General features: G+C 40.8%; 1 protein-coding gene across 6 annotated transcripts in view; it reads right to left on the reverse strand.

Moving 5' to 3' along the window:
- nedd4l (NEDD4 like E3 ubiquitin protein ligase) overlaps positions 1 to 21,788 on the reverse strand; it is a 62,206-nt gene extending 40,418 nt beyond the window's left edge. For 3 of the 6 annotated variants that reach the window (XM_084047904.1, XM_084047903.1, XM_084047908.1), the window contains exon 1: positions 2,252 to 3,628. In XM_084047904.1, the coding sequence (XP_083904030.1) occupies positions 2,252 to 3,400 (1,149 nt within the window). In that variant the 5' untranslated portion in view covers positions 3,401 to 3,628. Of the gene's footprint in view, positions 1 to 2,251; positions 3,630 to 10,041; positions 10,096 to 10,755; positions 10,795 to 13,646; positions 13,723 to 18,129; positions 18,204 to 21,358 lie in introns of those variants that run through there. The other 3 variants (XM_084047907.1, XM_084047906.1, XM_084047905.1) reach the window with 2 other exon arrangements.
- Positions 21,789 to 26,389: the final 4,601 nt, after the last annotated feature.

Here is a 26,389-nt window from a genome sequence, read left to right on the forward strand (position 1 = left end):
GCTCACAATGCATCTCGCTGCAATGCGTTGTGAGCTTGTAGATCTTCTATTTTGGGTGCACGACACTGGCACTAAGTATAAATCAGGGGCTTCATCAGGGCTTTGGAGAGGGCATGGCACCACAGCATAGCTTTCTGCAGCCAAATTACCCAGTACAAACAAACAAACACACACACACACACACACACACACACACACACACACACACACACACACACACACACAGTGGAGTCTCACATGCAACAGGCTTTACAACAGGCCACCAGTGGGGGAAGTCCTGTCATTATGGTGCGTATGAGGATTTCCCTCTTGCTTTAGAAATAGCCTGGCACAGAATATCACAACACAATTGTGTCTGAGGAACAAAGTATTTAAAATATGACATTCTTACGTGGTCTAAAATGCTGTCAAAATTACTGCTATGAGGCTAAAGATTATTTGAATAAAACACCTCACACACCTATGTTGAGGAGTCATGGAAAAGCAATAGCACACTTGTAGGCTACATGCAGAAGTTATTTATTATGAATGGCCAACAGCTTCAGGGCACTGAATTGAAGTATGCAACTGCGCTTCCTGATTTTTTTCTTACACTTATGTACAATATCTCATAACATTTTGTTTCCTTAGTGAAAAAATAAGATAATTGGTAGGGTATTTATTTCAGTGAGGTGCAGGACTGGCGCTTGCTCCAAGTTCACAAAATGCTGGTGGCTGACCTAACAGCTAGAGGACAGAAATGTCACTGAGTTACCACAAATCACATTCAAGTCATAAAAGCCCTGTCACATTACAACACTGCTGTCTTTGCAACTTTCCACAGAAATACAATCCTGCTACTAACCAAAAACACAATATTCATGAAGTGGTAAATAAACCACACTTTCACACTCTCACTCTACATTTCTACAACAATTATGGACTAATAACTGGTTATAGTTTTGGGTGTAGTGGAATCATTGTATGAAATTTCAAAAGAAAAGAAAATCTAAAAGGTGAATTTCTCAAAAACACCTGCAGCTAATCCAACTGGCAAGAAGGAACAATAATCACACTCACTCACTCTTCCTAAAGCCACTAGCTGTGAGATGCCGGTAAAAGACGCAACATCACGTTCTGCTTGTGTTCTGCTTGTGTCCACATAGCTGGTGATGACACCAATGTAATCTTAGATCTTCACAACATCTTACACAGCTCCTCTACATTCATACCCCCAGCTCAGTCCTTCAGCTGAACCAGGGCCCATCAAGAGAGACAAAAAAGGCCATTTCAGCACATACAAATGGTAAACAGAAAAGACAATGGTGAGTAATAAATGGTTACAGTGACACATTCAAAAACAAGAACACAAGTCACACAGAAGGAGCTAATGGACAGCTAGCCTTCATCAAAAAAGACTCCAGGCTTTTAGGAAATGTTGATATTGATAGCTTGTTAACCGTCTCCATCATCATTCGGTCTGTAATGACATCTTAATCGCCTGCAGAGCAGCTGCAAGGATAAAGATCTCTACCATCCTAGAGCCAGAAGGGAGAAAAACATGCTGCCTGCCTAGTGCCTGCGCTCAAAATCAACTATCACACTTGAAGCAGAGCTAAAGATAGAAACAGCCAACTCTCAAAGAACAGTGGCTGCAGTAAATGTATTACCAAAATGTAAGAGCCATGCTTCAGTGACTTAAAACGAAGGCAAAAACTGCAAGAAATATTTAAGCATTTTTTTCTTTGAGTCTGCTCCTTTCCTTGGATGTGATTAAGCAGATCCTTTAAATCCTGCGGTTGTGAAGTGAAAGGAGAGCCGGTGTGTGTATGTGGGTGTGTGTGTGTGTGTGTGTCTGCATGTACGTGCGTGCGTTTGTGGTTTAACTCAGCTACTCTCTGGGTGTCTCACTTCCCAGAATGTCACCACCCTCTTCTTGCCCTTCAAATAGTTACTTTCCTTTTCATCTGGGCTGGTTTGAACAAAGTAAAATACTCACAACTTAACTCATGTTACATGATAAAATGTCCCTTATGTGTTACATCCTTCTGTTATCTCTTCTGCCAAAAGTCGTAAAGAACTTCCCTATGTTCACTTTCTATTCAACTAACATTGTTTAAGTTTTATTATTTTATTTTGTTTTATGTTATTAGTTTTGTCCTCAAAAGTTAGATAAGTAATCACTGTACATTATCTTTATAATATTAATCCAACCAGTTGAAGGCCTTTTCACAAAGTATTTTCGAGTAAATGTATTTTTTGTGATCATTACCTGTGGATTAATTGGTTTATTCCTGGTCGAGTCATTGCTAAAGCTTATATCCTGATCTCTACTCCCACTTGGAGTAAAACAGATCTTGAAATGAGGTTGTCTTCTGGGTGTCTTTCCTTTGATTTTGAAAATGCAACCTTTTGATCTTTCCTCTGCTTCGATTCTCTGCGTCTCCATTTCTGTTTGGTTATATTCTGTAGTTGGGCTATCTGAGTTTGATCTCTGGTTTTGATTGCCCAGAGACAACGTCTGGGGGGACGAGGTTCTCTCCAATCGAATCCTGGGGTAACACACCATGCGACCACTCTTGGAGCTGCCAAAGGCCAGATCAGTGTACTCTCCTGGGAAGGAGGCAGCTGGTTGCTTCCCCTGGCTCTGATCCTGACTCTGATTTTGCTGGACCTGGAACACCAGTCTCTGTGAGCCACCATTGACATCCGAGTCCAAGTTCTGCCGCTGGACATACCATCCACCTGGATCTCCTGTACCACTGTAAGGGAGGATTCTGAACTGCTGGATGTCAGAGCCGTCAGGAGAGTTCCTATGGAAACAAATTCCACCAATACTGATGCCTGGCTGGCTGTTACATACAGCATGGCCATTGGGACCAATGTTGAATACCCTACGTTTAGGCATTCCAGGCTCTGCAAAATTACTTTGTGAGTTTGCTGCAGGTTGAGGTTCTGGGCTGCAGTATGGAGGTGGTGGCGATAGTGGAAAGTTGGTACAGACCCCTGGTTCTGTGTAGGCAGGAGCCGGTCCTGGAGTGTAAGAGGGTGGCGGGACATCGTCTGCATATCCATTTAAATTAGCAGTGCCCGGTCCATTGGAGCGCTGGAGGGAGATCTGCATAGAGGAGCTCTTGGTGGGCCGTGGATCAGCCAAAGGGGTGAGCTGGGGTATGAACATAGAGGAGCTGCGTTTGAGTGAATGCTCAGAGCCCAGAGCCAAAGAGCTGGGAGGTCTTGAATAGTGTGGCACGGCTGGCTCCAGAGATGGCCTCCTCAACACCGAAGGTGGCTGCATGCGGAACGTCATGGCCACATCGCTGTCTCCCTGCTGCTCCGAGGAGTCTCCTTCTAGGACATGAAGCTCCGGGGCTGTGTTACTGCGGCCTGAACCGAAGTACAGACGCAGACGGTGAGACATTTTCACCTCGCGCTCTACAGCACTCTCTCTTCTGTAACTGGCTGGATGTCTGGCTCTCTCCTTTGGCTCCCGTCTGTCTTCAAGTGTCGCCCACTTCTTCTCTTCTTTTGCTGGCTGACTGGCTGATCCCCTTTCTTCTTTTGCTCCACTCTCTCTCCCTCTCTCTCTCTTTTTCCCCCTATGAGTCTCTTCCACAACTTTCCCTCCCACAGTTAACTGTACAGAGGCAAGTACAGCAGACCCACGCCACAAAAACAAAAGAGGCACTGCCAGTGAGCTGACAACTCAACGCTACACACTCAAGAGGAGGAGTGAAACCAAAGAGAGAGAGGGGGGAGGGAGGGGGGGGGAGCCCCCTATGCCAAACTCTTAGCACTACCAGGCAATAGCGACAGACAGCAGAAATAGACTGGGCCGAGCGACGACCGGCATTCCAGGCATGACTGTATAAGAGCGGCCGGCGCTCCTGGTTTCCGAGGTGACAGTGGGCTGCTTGTCAGTCATGTGACCACAAATGGTTCCCCTGCCTCCCGTTACAACCCCGTGCTTCCCTCCAGTGCTGAATGCCCCCCAGACACATCTTACCTGCTAAGTCTTCCCATGCCCACAACATAAACAGTTTTTGACCCTTTGTTTCCTTGTCCCAGGACTCCAATAAAGGCCCTATACCTATTACAAACGGCCACTAATAACACTTCCTCCTCCACGTTATACCCCTCATATTCTTGTCCCAAGTGGTCACCTCCTTCACAAATGACAGATTATAGTAGTCCGACTCCTTATACAGTTTAAAGACAATCCTTGTACTATAGAGATTAGGGAAAACTTTTTAAATGATTACCTCTACGACCTCACCAACCGCACCCCAACCCTGTCTCTTTTTAACTGCGGCCAGTCAAGGCCAAGCTAACAGCACCCTCTCAGCTGCTCCTGATCCATCAGGAAGCTCAGCTGGGGCCCTGGGGGACGATGAGGGGGAGCAAGAGACAGAGGAAGGAAGAGAGAGCACCTAGGACACAACAACAAAGTGCGGGGGAGTGAGAAAGAATGAAAGCAGGGTCTGAGCACAGCTGGGATAGAGCCAACGTTAGAACAGCAGTCTGGCTGGACGTGGAAATTAGTTCATTGACCACAATAGGAGAAGATATTTTCCTTTCTGAACTCCTTACTTCTAACACCTATGGTTCCGGATAAAAATACAACATTCAGTGATAAATCTGAGTGTGAGAATTCCAGTGGTGTCAATCCCTGTAGATGAGATTTGCACCTTTAATAAGGCAAACACCCCAGTCCCTCAGCAGAAAGCAATCTCTCTCTCTCTTCTCTTCAAGCATAAGAGACATGAGCTGTCTCTTATAAAAAAGTGAAATACATAAAGTGTAACACTCACCCTGGACTCAGCAGCAATGTTGTCATATGTTGCTGCTGATATCGTGAGACACTTTATAAGGAACAACACGGTAACGCTACACAATATTGAGAAAATGTCAATATGAGATAATGTGATATGATATATGATAAAGAAAATATTTATTTTATTTATTCCCGTTCTCAACTTTGTTAAACAATGTTAAAAAGATGGTGCATCTGGCTTTGTCGTGCGTCTATGAAAACACAATTGGGCCGTTCTGAAAACCATGCTGGGGGCGCATTTGCCCCCCAAAATGCGAGTTTGACATCCCTGATCTAGGTCCTCCCGGTAGGGTCTCCTCAGTAGGATACTCAGTAGGATACAACAGCAGTGACAACACAGAATGTATGTGGGGAGGACAAAAAAGGGGTTAACAATGTTAAAAAAGGGGTTAACAATGTTAAAAAAGCCAAAGCTCTGTGGTTACTTATTTTGTGTTTCAATATAACTTACTGTACTACTATATCACACAAAACAGGTGTCTTCTTTGTTCTTTGCTATGAAAATGTATGAAGATGTTTGAGAAGCTCAGATTACGTTTACACAGCAAACAATTAAATACACGAGAGCTGATTTAATTCTGCTTTATAGCAAAGCCTTTCTACAACCTTTCAGAATTCAAGCTGCTAATGAATAAATGTAGTTTATAGGTTACATGGTTGCATGTAATACTCTTGTTTTCCTGAGGCTATGGTTGAAGGGTGAACTCTATGCCTGTGCACAGAGAGAACGGACAAAGCTCCTCAGATAAAGTGGCCTTTGAGAGGCATAAAGTCCCCATAGTGGTTTCCTTGTTCTGGCCTTCATGGCTTCTAAGACCTATGGTCCAAGCCTCAGTGTGTCAGCCTATCTGTGCCAAAATCAAGCAGTACTAAGTACAATTCAACATCTTATGGTGCATGACAGAATAAAAAGGGGGAAAAAGGGAGGGCTATAAAGAATGGTCTGAATAGTGGAAAACAGATCAACATAGAGATGAGCATTAGGAAGCAGAGAAACAGACCACGGCCACAGACACATAGGTCCAGACTCAAAGTATGATGTTTATAGTTATAATGTAACTAAATATTATAACTTTATTCTAACTTCTAAATATATAATATACTACTATAAAATGAAGAAAATTGTCTCTCATTCTGTCATAATCTTTTCTCCTCAGTGGGTAGTGACCAATCACATCAATAAGTACATTGACATATGCAGGGAGTGAGGAAGACGATTTTTAAGTTTTCCAAATCAAGTTTGCTCAACCTGGGTTCAGGGCAAGACACACAACGAGAGGAGAGAGAGCTGGCTCAAGGGTACAAAGTTACAAAGGACTTAAATTTAAAAGCATGGCAAGTAGCAGACCCAGCAAGGGTGGGCTATATACTGTAGACTTGGCTTTAATTACAAAACGGTCTCATTAATTGTGTAAGCAAGAACCCACAGTAGCACAGCATGCTACAGTAACATACTGTAAGAAGAACAAATCGGTGGACGGGACATTTACACAGTTATGTGGCCGTTCTCTACATCAGTCTTCTCCTTAGTGAGTTGGTCAATCGATCTTAATTTGCACATGGGCTTTGATCATACTGACAAAACGGATTTTCTCACTTTTCCCAAATTTAAGCTGTCCTGTTTGCCAGAAGCTGTGGGATCTGGAATAGCGGTTGGGATCCATGTCTGTACGTACAATACATATTTTAGTGTATCCCACATCCATTCTTACTTTTTATGCATTTATTGTAGGCTTTTAGGCTAAGTGACACATATCCAGAGTAGCCATTGTGTAATGATTTATATTCTAAGCCAGCACAACTGTCATACTGTAGTACTTTGCCTAGCCAATATTTCAATCATCCCTTCTGTCAAATGCAAGAGGACAACAGGTTGTGCGTGCGTGCGTGCGTGCGTGCGTGCGTGCGTGTACACCAATATTTGGAAGCCTTGGGAATGTACATAAATGCAATGTAAGTGGTCTGAGTATTGCTGGCTTGATGAAGAGACAAGCAGCTATCTAAATATTGTCCTGTTGTTCTGACAGGAAACCTGACTGTGTGTTGTTCAATCATTTCCCTGCGACATACTACCAGGGGGTGTACTCGTACATCAAGCTGTCTCATGCTATGGAAACGGGAGATGGACTCCTGACCTATGGGCCACATGGCTCGGGAACCTTTACTTCTTACAAGTGTTCACATAATGTCAACCTCTGCAGTGTTTAAATCTTCCCTTCAGATCCCTTTTGATTCAAATGAAGCATGTACATGTTTTGTTGAAATGGAGGGGTGCTTTGGCATGCCCCTGCAGAAAGACACACACCCACCTCCTAAAATGAAGTATGCAAAAAGTATGAGAAGTCATCGCACACTCCATCGTGCCACCATATTTTATTAAAGCATTACAACCTGAACCAATGTTAAACAATGTCTGAAAACTCGGTTATTACTATGATCTCATTCTTTTTAGTTGTCTGCATCTTCCCATAGTTTTGTTTTGGGTTCGAGTGTCCTGTTCCATCCTACCTTCTATCACAGATCCAAATTGTACCATCATCACCATAGCGAGCAGGTAAACTCAAACGAGGGCAGACGACAAAAGTGAAGTTCAAGTCTGCCCTTCTGTCCAATCAGACATGCTTACAAATAACGGCACATGGGATCAAAGGTAAAAAAGTGTGTACTTTGAGAGCAACACAAATATGGACAATACAAGCAGTAAGCGCCGCCCAAAGAAGTGTCACCACTAGGTTGGGCGTCACCGCTTTGTCCATAGGAAAACAATGGCACCACCAGCGCACAGCCGTTTTAACACTCATCAAGTGTTGTCTGCTTTATAAGGACAGAACCAGGCCTGAGGGAGTCTGTGCTCTGCTTCTACTGTCTGCAACAGTGAGAAGATGCCAAGAGGTAAACTAAAGCTAAGTACAGTGCTAAAAGCCAGCAGGTCTCTAAACAATACTTTACTTTCACCTTATGCGACTTGGAACAGTATAAATTACAGTTCAACAAAAATGTGAGTTGATTGCAAATAACCTTTCTCCTCATATACCGTAAGTTCAGGAAAAGTAGAAGAGGAAAACTTTAACACACATTCCCAGCTTGAATCTCTCAACAGTCTCCGTTGTTCCAGCCTCAGTAGCAGTATTATTGAACCAGCGAAACTCCAACAGAATGTGCTTTATTTGGCCAAGAACACCAAGTCTCTGTCGGACTGATTCCACTGTCTACTTAGATCAAACATCAAACTGAACATCGAGTCCCAGAGGTTACAGATTAGGTATGAGAACAAACATAATTACACCACAAGCTCTTATCCATTATCCTATAATCATCTCCAGGGAGAGATTCTACTTCCTCGGTAGAATAATATCTTAAGATATGTCAACAAATTAACTTTCACTTAAACTTTCCTCTTTTTAAACACCACTATTAGCCATGGTGAAGAAACCACCTCAACAGAGAGATAATATATTAGCCGCCAGGTCTACTCGTAGCCATGACATTTGACATTATTCAGTGGTCTTATCTCGTCGTCATGGCAACTGGGAGGTCTAGTGACAGCCTAAAGTAACACCACGAGGAAAGCAGTGCTCTTTGCCGTATATGAGAAGTCCTATAGACTAGAATTACAGCAAATTTGTCAAACAATTTGAAGGCAGTGGGTATTGAATTACAGTCACAAGTGGAGAGCTCTAGTTTCCATGATGGTGAAAATGTCTGATAGAACCACAGTGCAACATTCCACTTCCAACATCTGAGCCCTGACTGAAAAACATTGTATTCCATTGCCAGACCAGCCCTAAGGGATCAAATCAGGGAACGTGTCAGAGGGCACACAAGAAAACACTTCCAAATAAATGAAATTGGGATGCCATAAATGTGAGGCCGTACAAGGACATAATCTTTTTTTTAATTCTATGCATCCTCTGACCTACAAAGCTCTCCAGAACCCGATAATAGACATTATCCTATCTGATGAACATTATTCACCTAACCTTAAGATGCTAATGTGCCATGCACACCGAGTTGCTGCACGGCCTGAATAATGTGACTTAAGCCTGAAACATACCCTACACAAGTACACAAATGCATACGACAATGCCTGGCCCAGCTGCCTGGCCCGATACTGAACGTTCACTCTTATGCCCCGCTGGATGTAATAAACTCACTAAAGTTATATTTGAAACTACAGCCAGCATGAAAGATGGAGCACAAATCCAAGAAGACAGTGTCATTCTGCTGTTGCCTGATATAGAAACCCTTGTTGCAACGTACATTTGCGCTATGATTTTTAGGTGACACATTCCAGAACGCGATGACTTGTGAAATCGATCTTGCGTTGTGTCCGCATACTTTGTAGTTTGTTTTTCAGTTCAGGTTAAAAAACTACAGCAGATTGAAAATATGGAAGGCTAGTAAGCAAGGCAGCTGCAGCTAATATAAAATGAATACCGTGAGAGCCATGGGTGTGCCAATGTGCAAGTATAGACAATGGACCACAATGGAAACAAGCCCCTGGGGGCTTTTTGTGTTATCCTTTTGGCATACTCTTTGACTGTACTACCTGTACAGTTAATAATCGTGTTAATGAAGTATTCAACCAATAAATCAAAGACAGTAGTCAACAGCATTGTCAATGCAAATTGACACACCTAAATCTAACACACCCATTATCTTCTTATCTTATTTTACTATTAGAATCTGCAAGGCATCCGGTGTTTATCTGTTCGCCTCCTCACGGCACACCAGTAGTGCAATTGCCTCCAAACTTTGCACAAATGTAAGTCATGGGTTGGGACATTCAATAGGCTAGCTTTCATGCTTTCAACTATCATAACTTTTTTTTAACGTTGATTAAAACTAAAAGTCAGATCGTTCCCCACATTTTGGCCAGTAGGCGGCTGGCTCTACTGTGTACATGCGCCATCTACAGGCAGCTAAAGAGAGCATATGCTCCCATTCACATCAACAGACCTGCACTGGAAACTGAGCAGCTGTTTTTTATTTTCACTGGAGTTTTTAACCACTTGAACCCAAGAACATCCTGCGAAAATGGCAGATCTACAAGCTCACAATACACCTATTATCAGTAAAGTAGAATGCTTCATACCAAATATGCAACTTGAATGACTAAAGATTTTGGAATTAAATCAATCAACTAGAGAGAAAAAATCTGAATAAAACTGAGGCCATATATAATAGCATAAGGAATAGACAGAAAAGGTATTAAGTGTGAATCTTACCAATCTGTTTTCATCAAACACCTCAAAGAGCAGTCTGTGATTCTGGGGGGACACCTGCAGGTAGTAATAATGTTAGAGCAGTGATCAAGTGGAGTATTAAGCCAACAACACACACACACACACACACACACACACACACACACACACACACACACACACACACACACACACACACACACACACACACACACACACACACACACACACACACACACACACACACACACACACACACACACACACACACACACACACACACACGTGTGTAAGTAAATAACTACTTGCCTGTAAGTAACAATATTTCACATCTGTCTAAACAGAGTACTATATCTATTCCATATCTACTGTAGATCATTGTCAATCTTGTCCTATAATGTTAAACACCACACAAACACGAATAATTCTTCTATACATAACCAACAGGAAGCAGCTGTAAACTATAATACAACGATAAGGGTTTGATTACAGTTGCAGGAGAGATGGAACTAATTTATGACATGTTTAAATTTAACAGCATTAAGAACTTGCCCAAACTTGGCAAAAAAAAAAAGATTTCAAAGTTCCTGATACCTCCCAAAAGTTAAAAGCCAGGCTGTTATAAGCTATTGGTTGTTATGTAAAATTGTTACATATTGTGCAAAAATAAAAGGGCTGTTATTCACAGATATTGACGACATTCTTTACTGTGATGAAGGGGGCATGTTGACAACTCACCCTGAAATAGAACTCTTCATTCCACTTGGGATTCAGGGTCTAAAAGAGGATAAAATATGAACACTGTTAATCATTTTATCTTGCAATTATGCCTATGGACAACTTCGACTTTATTGTCACATCACAGGTTTACAGGTGTAAAGAAGTGGGTGAAATTATTTGTCATACAAGATCCTATCATTAGCAGTTTTCAAGAAAGGGGAAAAGAATGATGAAGAGATGAAAAGAAAACAAGGAAATGGGACATCCACAGTCTGAAATTAGGCTTGGTCTTGTAATTCTCTCTGGCTTGATTTATCCTTTGTTGCACGCCGGTGTCACACCGAAAATAGCTGGTCTACAAGCTTAAAACATGTCGCACATATTGTGAGTTTGCAGATCGGCTATTTTCGAGTCTCACACAACAGAAAGTATAAATCTGAATTCATCCTCCTAAATGTCTTTACACATCGGGGGCCGTGAGGAACAAACAATAAGAAAATCACTGGCGATATTGATATGGTTGATGCCTCCCTCATTCATAGGTTTATGCAGTGAAAAATCAACCGTGTTCCAAAGAAAACATTTCGGACAAATGAATCGTATGAAATAACGCCTCTGGTGTGTAAAGACCTTTAGTGTAATGACTCAGTGATTGCATCGGCCCAGGTAAATAATCAACCATAAGGATTTCCACTTATATAATCTCAAATATGCACAGCCTTCATTTGACATTTTATTAGTCTGAGAACTATGTGACAGTTCTCATTAAAATGCTTTCTATTATTGAAACGAGGCAAACACCAGAATGCCAATGAAGCTTCAATTTCACATGTCTCTCTGATTAATAAACACAAGACGTTTTACAGCAGCAATAAAATAACATCTCTGTTAAAATAGCTTTCCCCCCATTGAACCCAATGCCCCCCCCCCCCCCCCCCCAAAAAAAAGAAAATAACACAAAAAGATTTTTGTCTTGATCAAGTTACAAAAAAGCAGACCAAATATAAAACAATGTTAGTCAAAATTACAACATTATTTGTTGTATAATATACAGTAGTATAATTTAGAATGTCCGTCTCCCAATAACAGTCTATGACACGCTCGACAATAGCATTTGTATCCACTGTCCAGTGCATATTGCCACTGGGCACACTCTTATCTTTAACAACAAAGATGCTGGCAGGGGTGGCCCATTTAAAAGACACATAGATGGAGCTCATACATAGATGAGCCTTCCTTCCTCTTCTGCTCCACATAGCAGTGCACTGTCAGCTATTTATATCCTAAAAGACAGGCATAGCCACTGGTAGCATATGTCTGCCTGCATGGAGGCCTGGGCTGCCTGGCTCCAGCAGAGGATTGGCTGGCAAGTAGCTGATGCAAACCACTAGGAAAGGAGAAATGTACCAATATATAAGAAGCTAGTTGCAGAGACAGAATCATGCCCATCTCACTTGCAATAACAAGTGTTGCATAATGATGGCATTACTGTGTAATTATCTACTGCAGTGCTCAGTTTAAAATGCCTCCATCCAAATTCTTTCTGTGGTGTGTATATATATATATACTGTATATACATATCTCCATACTGTATCTCTCATTCTCTCTAATGTGAACATGAAGAAACGGCTCCCCCTGGTGTGAACATCCCCCCACACACACACCCCCTAGACATCAGAGGACAAACACCTAGAGTAAAAACGCACAGAAAAAACGGAAAATAACATTTTTTAAATGAACACATGGTTCTCAATGACCTCATGCACACCCCGTGCGGCGATGCGTTTTTTTTTTCCAATCGAACCCAGTTCGATTTGTGCGTTTTTTCGCATGCGGTAAAAACTGATTGACTAATCGCACCCTGTGTGCAAAGGCCTTAAGAAGAGTCTCCCTATAAATAAGGATAATGATGTTTAGTATTGACTTAAGCCCTATACTTCCTCGTACAACGAAAAGCAAAACAATTTGTCGTGACACATAGGCTACTGTGTAGCCCTAACCTACGGCTCATGTTCCAGCTTTCTGCTTTACAAAGACCCTTCATCCGTCAAAGAATTATAATAATCACCACCACCAAAAACACAATAATCAAACAGACGAGTATGTAATTATGGAATTCACTCCTCCCACTGCCACTATTGCTGTTGAGTAGCTTTGGCGAGCCACATAGGGAGTAACAATCAGTTCTGCCATGATCAGGTAAATGACTTTAACATGGCTTGGAAATGTATCTAGCAATTAAGCTGGTTGTTTATTACCTATTACTCAGATAAACATCTTTGTAATGGGCAATCAGTCGAAGTGAAATAAAAAATAAATTTGCTCACACTGTAGCGTAACACAGTAGCATCATGGTAGCGTATGGGAAAGCAGATGTTAAAGCTGGAAGGTGGTGCTGTGGGATTTCAACCAATCTGGAGGGAGTATGAAAGGGGTGACTGAAGTCTTAGACTAAGCTTACTGACAACATGCTCTAGAAAGGAGGAGGACAAAGCAACATGGATGGCCAGCAAGTGCACACACTTTGGCAGGGACTTCTTGACAGCCTGCTCTATCGTGTCATACAACAAAGTATATAGGGCTTAGGTTTAAAGACCAGTGCCAGAAATGAAGAGTAAAGACTCTGAAGGAGATTATCAGTATGGGTAGTACTCTATGGCACAGTGCAAATCAAGCACCAGAACACACCAAACGTTAACTGGGCCACACCCCCAGACAGTTTACTAGCCATATTGTTTTGAATCGAGACTCCGTATATTTGCACCACTCTATCCACTATAGACGCTATCCATGAAAAACATGACATTTCTTTTGACAGGAAAACAAACTTGATACATAGACACAGGAAAGTTCTGGAATTATCATACATATATCCATGAGTAACAGCTATTGTTTATCTTGGGTCTTACCTTTTTAATAGTTTTCGTTTGGACTAAGGCAAGGTTTTCATCCGCAACATAGAGGGAGAGTTTGACATAAGGATCACTGCAAACAAAACAAAGCAACAAATGTTAAAACTGTACATTGAGTCTGACACATTTCTTTACACGTTACACATACAATACAAAAAACATAAATCTGCACCAAACAATATCATTGATGCTTTACACTCACTTCATAAAATAAGAATAGTCCATCAAACAGGTAAACATACTTTTTGTGATCAAATCTTATGGTCGGAAAGACACTTAACATCATGACAGTGTTGGAAGGAGACAGGATCCCATCTAATTAGTTACTCAGCTACAAAACCTTATCTAAATAAAACAACCACAGGTGCCAGAGCTTGTATTGTTAGGTTAAGCTTTATCACCATGACAAAAATCCTACTGGTTCCCAGACCTGAAATCTGAGCTAGCAATGGATATCCCTGCAGAAAAAAAAATGCTTGTATTAGATTATTGTTAGGGATGGCTACAATGTCATATTGACAAAATAATGTGCTAAGAATAGTAGCTGCAAAACGTTTTTGAGTTGAGCAGAACAAACAGTAAGCAGAGTGTCTGTGACTGGGCTATTTAAAAATAACACAGTAGTTTATTTGAAGGTGCTGACAGGGCAGAAATCCCTAGTGAGTTTTTGATAGCGGCTGAGCTGTTCTATTCATTAGCCTGACCAATTCCTCTGCTGCTTTCAGTCCCCAAAGGCAGCTCTAGGTTCAATGTCAGGTTGGCGTTCCCATGTCCTGAGATTAGAAAATCCACATATTTCACACAATTGCACTTTGTCTGCTCTCACATTTGTGTGGGGAAGGTAGACCCCCCCCCCATTATATTCATTGCAATTCAATAGGAACCTGCATGAAGCTGAGGACATACAATTTGCTTGACTTAACACAATTGCAATATAGTCTTAGTTCCTTCCTATTGAACAGTACTTGAACTTAAGCTGTCCTACTTGCCAGCTACTGTAACATTTACTGTCCCTTATCTGTTACTTCAGAGCACCTCCTGAATGTTCTGTCTAGATTATTATCTTATCTTTTTTCTTTCCTTTTATCCATCTCCTCACTTCAGCTTCAGGTTCTTTGGTAGTAGAACACTCACTCAATTCAAGGATACAGCCAAGACACAGGTAGAAAAACAACACAGAGAAGAGGGGGAATTCAAGAGAAATTCCCACAGAGATAGAGCCAAATGACATTGCTGCTACCTTTATTGCAAAATAACCACTCCAGGATCCATGATGTTGCCCCTAATTGTGTGTTTATGTCTGGCTGTGATTAATTGTGACTAAACAAAAACAATGCCCCTACTGTATCTCTGCTACCCTGAGTTCAATTGTAAGCCCTTTCCTGGTTTTAAAGGCTGCATTGCAGTAAAGTGATCAGATTTTCCGGACTTAACTGACTCTGCAAGCTGTTCTGATATTTTACTTTACCCACTTAGTTATTATATAGGCATTACTGATTATTATTACTGACGACTAAACACGCTTTAGACCTTGCACCACCTTGCACCATAGAGCATTTAAATAGGTCCCATAGAATGATAAGCGTAGTTATCTAATATGCACAACATGAGACCTCATTCTGTGTTTCTCCATGACATCAAAGTTTTCTCCAGAGCTGGTGTAAGTTGGCCTACCAGAATGACAACAGGCTGTTCCTGTGCTTGCCTGCTGAACATGGAGTAGCACTCGCAGTTCTCAAAATGTCCAGCACTCATTCTCTGACTCTCTGAGCGCTTTCACAACTCAGACACAGTCAACCTCTGAATGCATTGTTAGTGTGTAATTGTCTGAAGGGGACTAGAGGTCGTTGCAGTTGTACTAGGATATGTTTAACTAGGGGGGAGGGGGAAGGGGGGTGGGATTAACCACTTGAACCCCAGCATCCATATTCTGGGGAGAACATTAGCCAAAAAGCTCACAAGAGATTGTAGATCGGCTATTTTTTGCAAAGAGATTTGGTGTTTAGACGGAAAAAAGTGGTCCAAGTATAGGTCCAGTTTCATAAGTCTAGAGGGTGGTTAATTATTCTTGTAGATAGTGTAGAATGACAGGAAGCTGAGGGTAGAGGGGAATGACATGCAACACAGGGCTCCTGCTGGAATCAAACCGCCATAAGGCCATACTGTATGGTCAACACACTAAACATTCACCCACTGGTGAGCCCCAGGGATATACTCTCTACATTCTCTGAATGTACATGGCCAGCTCTGTGTGTGTTGTCTCATTATTCTTATCACACATGTAATCTTCTAACACAGGTTCTGAGGCTACTGCTTAAGGATAACATTAAATAATGATGTTGTTAATGTGCAATCTGAAGTAAGAGTCTGTTCTGAAGCATTTCCTGAGCAGGCCATTACAGGAAGAAAATCCCTCATGGTAAGTCTGAATGTTTTATAGAAGATACGTGAATAAAAGTCATAAAAGTAAAAAATAAAAATAATAAAAATAATAATAATAATAATAAAAATCCAAAATTTGTTTAACTCTCACTCAAAATCTTGTGACCAGCTTATACGCTAAGAAAGACCTGACTTCAATTATCATCCTAATAGACCAAATATAATAGAAAGGATCGTTGCAGTATTTTGCTTTTCTCACAGAATAATTTAAACAGAATGATAACTAAACTACTCAGTGGTGTGCTATTCAGTGTTTTTCTACCCTTGTGAGTCCAGACAAGGTAAGTAATTAATTCACAGGACGTGAGTCATGTTGCGTGACCGTGCAAAAAACAACAAATATAGACTTAAAGTACAACTCTACCAAGAGATATTATGCAACAGCACACAAACTTGCGAGAACACTGAGTTATACTTCATCACAGACTGGTCATTAGCCTATGGCAAGAGAAAGACAACTACACAGAATGCCTTTTTTATTACCACTAGACCATACCCGGTGAAGGGCGCAGGCGAAAGTAGTTGCAAACTTGGGGTTAATGCACGTCCTGTCGCGCGGTTTCTCCCCCGCGCGCGTCCCGTCGTGGCGCCCCACGATGGTGTTTTTACACCACTTAACTCGCAAATGTGCATTTGCCTTTGTAATGAGGGGTTTGTGCTCTGCAACCCTACTACAACATCCTTCTCTTTGTAGTTGTCAACGGACTATTCTTGCTGACACAGTCTGATCATGTCCTACATTGACATTTTCACTCACCTGAGAAAGAGTTTAAGATCAAGGATTTTTTTTGTCACTCACACTTACAGGTACCAGCAGCGAAATGTTCTATCCTCTTCTGTTTTGTCCTATATCACACTATGTATAGCGGCATCACAGTAATTGAATGTGCGCTTTAGACCACAATTTCCAACTCTATTGAGTGATAGATCAGATCGATCAAAACGTAGATTTCACTTTAGTCACTGTTCCTATAGTAACAGTAGGCCGTTCAGCAGACTTTGTGACTGAAGCTCCTGCCATCAAGCCCCAATAATGAATCGTCTTTCATAGTCACTCAGATCTTTTTCTCTTGCCATTTTGATCCAAAATCGAGGTCAACTGGGCCTGCTCAGCATTTTTATACATGCCACAGAGCATGATAGGATGCTAATTGTTTAATTGTATCATGCAGTCCACTAGGTATGCACCAAAAGTTTGTCCACCAAAATTATTCGGCCAAAAATAGGAACACATTTCCGGTCAATCCAGTCAGTGTTCAGCCGAATTAGTGAAAAACTAAATAAAATACAAATAATTATGATGAATAAAAAGCATGTGCCTGTTACCAGGTGCACACTGCACAGACGTATCTCTGTCTCTGTTGTTGGTGCTGAGAAAACGCACTCTCTTGCAAGATCAAATGAATGATTCATACATGATATCTAATTATATAAAGTTGGGTAATATAATAGTTTAAGGCTATTGAGGTTTTATAGAGAACGAACATGCATACTGATGACTCTATTCACATTATACATAATGTTACTCTAATATACTGCATCCATTCTAATACTTGGCAGCTGTAATGACCGAATATCTCCTCTGAGACCAATTACATTTATTAACTTATCTTATCAAATGCTATGTAAGAACAAAATAAGGTAAAGTGTTTGGATATTGATGCAGGGGTCGTGGCGTAACATTGATCAGAACATATGTACCGTTTCAAGAAATATTGCTGGCTGAAGAAAGTGTTCCCATAGAGAACGTGAACACAATATCCCTGAACTGAGCTGTGTCCAAACCTGGTGCTCCGAAAGAACGCCTACATGGGACTTATATAATGACAATGTGGGTGTCAGTGGAACTACGAAGAAGCTAGGAAGGAATGAAGTCTGACTTATACTTAGTTGCATACGGATATTGCACGCCGAAAATAGCCAATCTACAAGCTTACAACGTGTCACACAGCGACACATTGTGAGCTTGTACATCGGCACAAGCTCACATCAACTAATTATAAATCAGGCTCTACTGTGACCAATCCTCATTGCTCACCTCGCTCCGATGATGTCTTTCTTCGCCAGGTCAATTCCTGCGATGACTTTAACCCGTAGCACCCTTGTATCATGCTGTAAAAGAAAGCGACAGATCGGAGACATTTAATGAAATTCATCAAGAAATGATTTCCTAGTTCCCAAAGTTACTTCCAACGTGTGAGACTTGCCGGGGTTTTATAAATAAATCAATAAACCTGGAGTTAAACATCTCACACTTACAGTACCTTTGAAAGAAACCATCTAGCCTTTCACTAAGGGTTTCTGTATGGTAACAATATTCAGACCTAGCTGAAAAGATAATACAATAAAAGGATAGCCTAAGCTATATCAGTCAAATTCTGAAAATAATCACCTGTTAGGTCCAGTAACAGGTGATTAGGTTAAGTATTTCATACATAATGATGACTGTTTCATACCTAACAACTGTAAATTACTCTCTGTAGCAATATGTCTTTGGGATTGGGAATATGATTATAGACATTCTGTATTAGGAAATGTATTAGGGTTGACCTAGAGAATTCTTTGACCTGCCTCACACTGCACTCACACAGTTTTCTACTACGCTGCAAATTGGAGTGCAGGGCTGCAGGCCAAAACAAAATCAATGGTACTACGCTACCCCAGAAGATAGGCTAGGTAATGTTTACACCAAGTAATAGCTGACAACATATTCTGTCCCAGACTTAATTATTGTAAGTGCTGCTAGGGAAAGGGCGAGGGAGTTGAACAGACAGTCAGCTGTTATTTAAGGTCGTGGTAGCCTTGTTCAGAGGGATGTAACAATGCTGATTGTTTACATCACATTCACAGTAAGATTATGGTATTATGGATAGTGGGCCTATAATTGGGTTGTAAGAGGTTATATGCCCGTAACACAGTGATTACACAGAGGATCTAGGCGTCTAACAACACGGTAAAATCCTCAGTGTTAATTTTGTAACTGTGAGAGTGTAAAGGTAAATTAACACTAAGGATTTTAATGTGAACCCTTGAGAAACCCTTCCCGACGCCCCTTTTGCTGTTATAGTATGTGTGGAATGTAGCTATGGTCTTTAGCTCTAACTTCCATAATGACAGACAGGGGTCAGGTCAAAAAGGTGGTAGTCAAATGAGTCAATGTAACTTAGCCTACTCCCGACAGCAATAACAACATGAATACTGGCTTGGATATTTCACCTGAATTGATTAGGCTACTTACAGTAACAGTACATATGTGATTTTACATCATTATGATTTTCAATTAATTTGGCATTTAGCAAAAGCAATAACAATCACAGTGATTTAAATAGACTTCAATCCACTACAGTAATGTAAAAATAATGATGTGCTTAGCTTAGATAGCAGTATGACGGCTATACAAGCCTATATTTTGCGGTTCAACTAAAAACACTATTTTAAAACACCTGGTCATTTATGGTATAATGAGTTGGCTGAAGCATATAGTGTTAATCCTCTAGTCTAGTCTATGCAGACTCCTTTGTCCATTGCTGTAGGCATGCAGGCAGTGGCACGCCCCCCCATTTCCAGTAAGAACACAGGAAGAATATATAAAGATATTTCATCCATCCATGCCATCACACAAAAACATCACTGTCCTCATTAGCCCTCACTAAGGCACATAGCAGACATCCTCGAACAGTAATGATGATTAGGGCTTAATAAAAAATAATAATGTTTTACATTTATGCTATTCTTGCATCTTATGGTGGTGTGTGAAACATAATGAATTACATAGATCAGCATGATTACTGGAATGTAACGTTAAAAAAACGTTACTTTAGAATAATTCTACCTGGAATAATCATGTAACGTTACTTAAACATTACTTAAGAGAATAATTCTTACTCGGATGAAACCCGTTACTTCAGATTCAGAGGGATTCTTTCTTGCTGGAAATGGAATGTAAAGTTCAACATAAGAAGGACTGGAATGTGACGTAATAAAAAACCTTTACATCAGAAGGTCAGGATTCTATTTGGAATGTGATGTTAAAACCCCTTGCTTGGAAGGGCTGGAATATAATGTTAAAGATCACATTATTGGATTCTTAATGAATGTATAAGGTTAAAACCCTTGACATCAGAAGGATTACTAGAATTTAACCTTTAAAAAAACCTTGACATCAGAAGGATTACTAGAATTTAACCTTTTAAAAAACCTTGACATCAGAAGGATTCTCACTAGAATTTAACCTTTTAAAAAACCTTGACATGAGAAGGGTTCTCACTAGAATTTAACCTTTTTAAAAACCTTGACATCAGAAGGATTCTCACTAGAATTTAACCTTTTTAAAAACCTTGACATCAGAAGGATTCTCACTATAATTTAACATTTAAAAAAACCTTGACATCAGAATGATTCTCACTAGAATCAGCTAGAGAAAAAGCTTTAGGAAACACGGAACAAGCAGCTATCCTGACAGCTGACGTCCTCCATGAGAAGCATGTCTAGCAGAGCTGGGATCCATAGCTAACACTGCAGGCTCGTTTTCGTTTAACACTTTACAACTGATGCAGTGGTGGAAGAATGTACTCACATTTTGCACTTAAGTGAAAGTACCAATATACCACAATGTAGAAATACTCTGTTACAAGTAAAAGTCCAGTATTCAAAATGTACTTGAGTAAAAGTAAAAAGGTATTCGCATTAAAATATACTTAAGTACTGAAAGTAAAAGTACTCATTTTGCAGAATTTCCCTATCACAAGTTGCCAAATGCATAAAAATGCTTTCGCATTGTGAGCTTGCCTTGTAGATCGGCTATTTTCAAATATCAGTACAGTATACAGTAGTATGCATAGGGCTGAAGTGGTTAATGCATGTTTTGCAATAATAATCAAAATCTACAAGGTAACTAGTAACTAATAAAGTTATCAAATAATTGTAGCGGAGTAAAAAGTACAATATTTGCCGCTGAGATGCAGTAGAAGAGTAAAAGTAATGAAAATTGTACTCAAGTACAGTACTTGAGTAAATGTACTTAGTTACTTTCCACCACTGCAAAAATGACATATTTTCACGTGAAAAGACGCGGCGTCGACACTGTTGTCAGCTGTACTTTTTTATATCGAATAAGGCTCGAACGACGATATTAAGCCCTTTAACGTTAATATCGTCGCTCGAGCTCTTGCTAGCTAACCAACAACAACATACTACCTGGTATGTTTTATCTCCAAGTTATCGTGCTCGGCACAAAATGATAATGGTGGCATTTTAAACATAATTACCTCGTCTTCTGACAGTCCATATATGGGCTCGAAATTCGTAGCCATTCCATATATTAGGCTGTGGACCCACCACAGGTCCAAACAAGAAACAGTGCTAGTAGCCCAGCCAGCTAGCCGTGAACAATAGTCTCCTTCTCCCCCTGTCTGCCTGTTCTGTCGTGGTGGTGGAGGCAGGGGTGGTGGAGGAGTGGTGGTGGCGGTGGTGGTGGTGGAGTGGATTCACAAACACACACAGTCCTTTGTGGTGTGTTTATTATAAGTAAAGCCTCGCCAGCGTTGATCAGATGATCTGCCCGATCAATAACTAGGGAAACTACTGTCAAAAATGTTTCCAAACAGATGGCAGTGGCTCTATTGTTAACTCCCTCCTAGAGCTAATAATCCTCTTGACGTTGTGTGACAGCAGCTCTACTGTGACTGACTTCCTCTCTCCACACAGCGGTTTGCCAGCAGAATGCCAGGCTGGGAATCAATTCCGATTGGCAGTTTGAAGATCCGGTGTAGACCGGATGCGGAAAGGTTGCGTGTGCGTGTGTGTGTGTGCGTGCCTGCATGCATACGTATATGCGCACGCACGCAAGTGTGTGCGTGTGAGTGAGTGCGTGCGTGTGAGCATGCCTGCCTGCATGCGTGTGTGTGTGTGTGTGTGTGTGTGTGTGTGTGTGTGTGTGTGTGTGTGTGTGTGTGTGCGTGTGCGTGTGCGTGTGCGTGTGCGTGCGTGCGCGCGCGCGCGCGCGCGCGGACACAGTAGGCGGGCTCTAGACCGGATCTGAGCACTGTCAGAGTGACAGGAGGTTAGATGCCACTTGACAGTGTCTGTTTTCCTGATGATAACTTGAAACAACCACCTAGTTTGAGAAATTCCTCAAAAAAAAATCAAGAAAGGAGACAAAAAAGGCAATAAAATAATAGTGGGTGCGTGAAATTAGTTTCCTTACCCCCCCCCCCCCCCAGCCCACACGTTGTTCTGGAGTTTGGCTTGTCCTGCACCGCCCTCTAGCGGACGTATTCACGATAGCAGCACTCAGTAGTACAATATTTTAGTGAAATGTTATTAAATAATTACTTATAATTGCAAATCTCTTCAAGCAGCTCAGGAACAGCGTCGACAGACTGGAGACTGACAAGATCCAGCAAAGGCCTCTGTTCTTGCCGTTGCCGAGACGCTAGAGATCGAGAAGAAGCAGCTCAAGATAGTTAGGGAATTTTAGCAATATGTCTGGACCATCTGTGAAAAAATGTACTACCAATAGCTTTCTTCTCCAATGTATTCTTATAGGTGTCTAGAATCACCTCTCAATTAATGCAAACCCAAATCCTCGTGGAAAATCCTGGAGAGCCAATCAAAGTTAAGGAGCCCAGAGGGCTTGGGTGAAAGATATTTAAAAAAATAAAAGTCTAAAATGAACTTGTGAGGTGTCTAACTAGGGGTTTTCAGGGGTGCTGAATCCATTCCAACCATTATTTTTGTGTAAAAATGTCTCACTGGCCATCTAATATTGGTATATTGGTTATTGTTAGTGTATAATCAGTGGATAATCAATGGTAGGGGATTGGGGTGTTGTTGAATTGATTCTATTCTGAAAAATAAAATAAGAAAATATTGCTAAACACTTGATAAGAGTGTACACCTACTGTGCACATGCTCAGTGGGATACACTGTCTGCAGGTGGGGAAGGAGCGGGAGTGTTGCATCCTGGCAAATATGTCTGGACGATTTTAAGGTATGGTACTTTATCTACTTTTTGGCATTTATTTTCCTCTGCTGGCAAAACTTTTGATTACTGTGAATTTAGATGTCAATTTTCTCTAGCCTATTGCTTACATTGAACAACCATTAGTTAAACAATCATGACACTTGTCTTTTAGTAGACAACATGGAAGAGGATTCTGTAGCTTGTGGCTTAAGGTGCTTCATCTGTGGTGGTCCTGAGACTGAGATTCAAAAGTCACCCAAAAAGGCTATGCACAGTTTTTGTCTTATTCTGAGAGTGTGGATGATGCAGCATTAATCAGAAGACTTCATGAGGACTGGAACAACTGAGATGACCCCAAACTAAGATACCATTTGGAATGCAAAACCGAGCTATACAGTCGTGCAAGAAGTACAGTATATCCACTGGATATCGTAAGTTTTTTTTCATTGTGATGAAAGTTGCCACTTGCAGATTTCAATCCTATTCTATGTTGTGAGTGACATCATAATTTAATAAAAACTTTAAACATAATCTATTCTTTAGAGCAAGATGAGCAAGTCCAACGGCCAGACAGGAAGAAAAGACGCAGGGCATTGTCTGGGTCAAGTAGTTCAAGTGCTAGCTGGCACACTTGATCTACCATAATACTTGCATCCTTTGCAATGAAGGTATCAATGTTGGCACATTGAAAAGAAACCCTGGTAAGTCTTTTGTATGTAAGATTCAAATTAATTTTGATAATTGTTTTTCTTGCTCCTCATTGTAGGCTTCCACTGAAAGTCAAATCATTTAATCATGCACATACTGTATGTGGCTACCTTTTATCCAGACAGAGCTTGGCAGTTGTATTGTGCACCTGATAATGTCTACCAGGACCGACTGAAAAGGAGTTTGATGCAGAGAGCAAAGCGACGAGGTGATGACTGGGGACTGATGACTGGGAAGTCGCTGGTCGCCTGGTGGCAGAAGAGGCAGTATATCATATTCGATGCAGAAGAGACTTTGAGAACCCTGTTACAAAGTCTGACGTAACATTATATGGATACACAATACAGCTGTACAATACAACTCACATTTCTTATCCTTTATTAGTCCCCCTCATTCCTGGACCCATATCAATCTTGCAGAATACATTATTTTGAAGTCAAAAGTTTCACTATTAAAAATTATATTTCTTCCCTCAGGATAAGAAATGTGAGTTGCATTGTACAGCTGTATTGTGTATCCATATAATGTTACGTCAGACTTTGTAACAGGGTTCTCAAAGTCTCTTCTGCATCGAATATGATATACTGCCTCTTCTGCCACCAGGCGACCAGCGACTTCAAGTCCCCAGTCATCACCTCCTCGCTTTGCTCTCTGCATCAGGTAGACATTATCAGGTGCACGATACAACTGCCAAGCTCTGTCTGGATAAAAGGTAGCCACATACAGTATGTGCAGGATTAAATGATTTGACTTTGAGTGGAAGCCTACAATGAGGAGCAAGAAAAACAATTATCAAAATTCATTTGAATCTTACATACAAAATACTTACCAGGGTTTCTTTTCAATGTGCCAACATTGATACCTTCATTGCAAAGGATGCAAGTATTATGGTAGATCAAGTGTGCCAGCTAGCACTTGAACTACTTGACCCAGACAATGCCCTGCGTCTTTTCTTCCTGTCTGGCCGTTGGACTTGCTCATCTTGCTCTAAAGAATAGATTATGTTTAAAGTTTTTATTAAATTATGATGTCACTCACAACATAGAATAGGATTGAAATCTGCAAGTGGCAACTTTCATCACAATGAAAAAAAACGTATGATATCCAGTGGATATACTGTACTTCTTGCACGACTGTATAGCTCGGTTTTGCATTCCAAATGGTATCTTAGTTTGGGGTCATCTCAGTTTTCCCCATTGATTATACACTAACCAATATACCAATATTAGATGGCCAGGGAGACATTTTTACTCAAAAATAATGGTTGGAATGGATTCAGCACCCCTGAAAACCCATATTTAGACACCTCACAAGTTCATTTTAGACTTTTATTTTTTTAAATATTTTTCACCAAAGCCCTCTGGGCTCCTTAACTTTGATTGGCTCTCCAGGATTTTCCACGAGGATTTGGGTTTGCATTAATTGAGAGGTGATTCTAGACACCTATAAGAACACATTGGTGAAGAAAGCTATTGGTAGTATTTTTTTTCACAGATGGTCCACACATATTGCTAAAATTCCCTAACATAAAAGGGTCGCATCAACGAGCTGGAGAAGAACCAGTAATCGTGTTGAGAGAAAGCGGCTTATTGAACAGGTTGCAGGAGAATGACAGTACGTTGACAGTACGTTAGATGTTTATGTACGTTCTAACAGCTTGAATTAGAAGTACGTTAGTAAATATATTTAAGCAAGAAAATAAGTACTGTAATAAATGTCTGTTTTGAAACCAATAGTCAATCTGTGCTCCTCTCTCGCACCTGCAGTCACTGTCAAATCACTGAATCCACACACATAATAATACTCATTGTGATTGCTAGAGGGTCTGGGGATCTTAGTATAAATGCATGTTCACTTTTTTGTGATATTTCGTCCTCCCAAAGAAAAAAGAAATGGCTCATTTTTTATCATTGAAAAATCTTGTAAACGCTAATAAGAAAATCACAAACACGCCCTCCTCTATAGTGGCAATCTAGGTGATCATCAGGATGGTGGGGATTAGTAGCATCAGACTGACACTGGCTATCACTATGGTAACAGTAGTAATAAGGCAGAGGACATTTTCATCTGTCATTTTTAGTTTCCTTTATGGTGTAAATATTCTGTCTGACCTGCTCATGAACCAAGTGTCAATACCACTTTACCTTTAAAGGAAGTGGAGATGCTGAAATGACGTCACAGTGATGTATGGGTCTTACGAATGGGTCTTGCATGTGAGGGGTCAAACCCTAGTTTGACCCCTCACTACTTAAAGCAGAATTACATTTTGTAAATGTGTCCATGCATAAAGTTAAGGGTACCCCAACTTTCAGAAGCTGTCACAGATAACCCTATGGAAACTGAATTTCAGTCTTTGTGAGATGTGTTACTAGACACCTTTACACATCAACACATTGGTGAAGACATTTCTTGGTAAGAAATGTATTCCCAGATTGGAACTTTTTCTGATAATATTCCCCGACTATACTTCGCCATAGTGACGTATGACCCTTCGTCACTAGAGCATCAGTAATAATAGTAGTGTGCTGTGAACAGGTAGCATAATTGAACACCTCTAACTGAGAGATCAGAGACAGTGTCTTTCAAAACACAAGTGAATTATTCTGCAGTCTAAAAGGGATTCATT

Source organism: Gymnoscopelus microlampas (genome assembly GCF_963454915.1).
Source record: "Gymnoscopelus microlampas genome assembly, chromosome: 21".
Classification (NCBI taxonomy): Eukaryota; Metazoa; Chordata; class Actinopteri; order Myctophiformes; family Myctophidae; genus Gymnoscopelus; species Gymnoscopelus microlampas.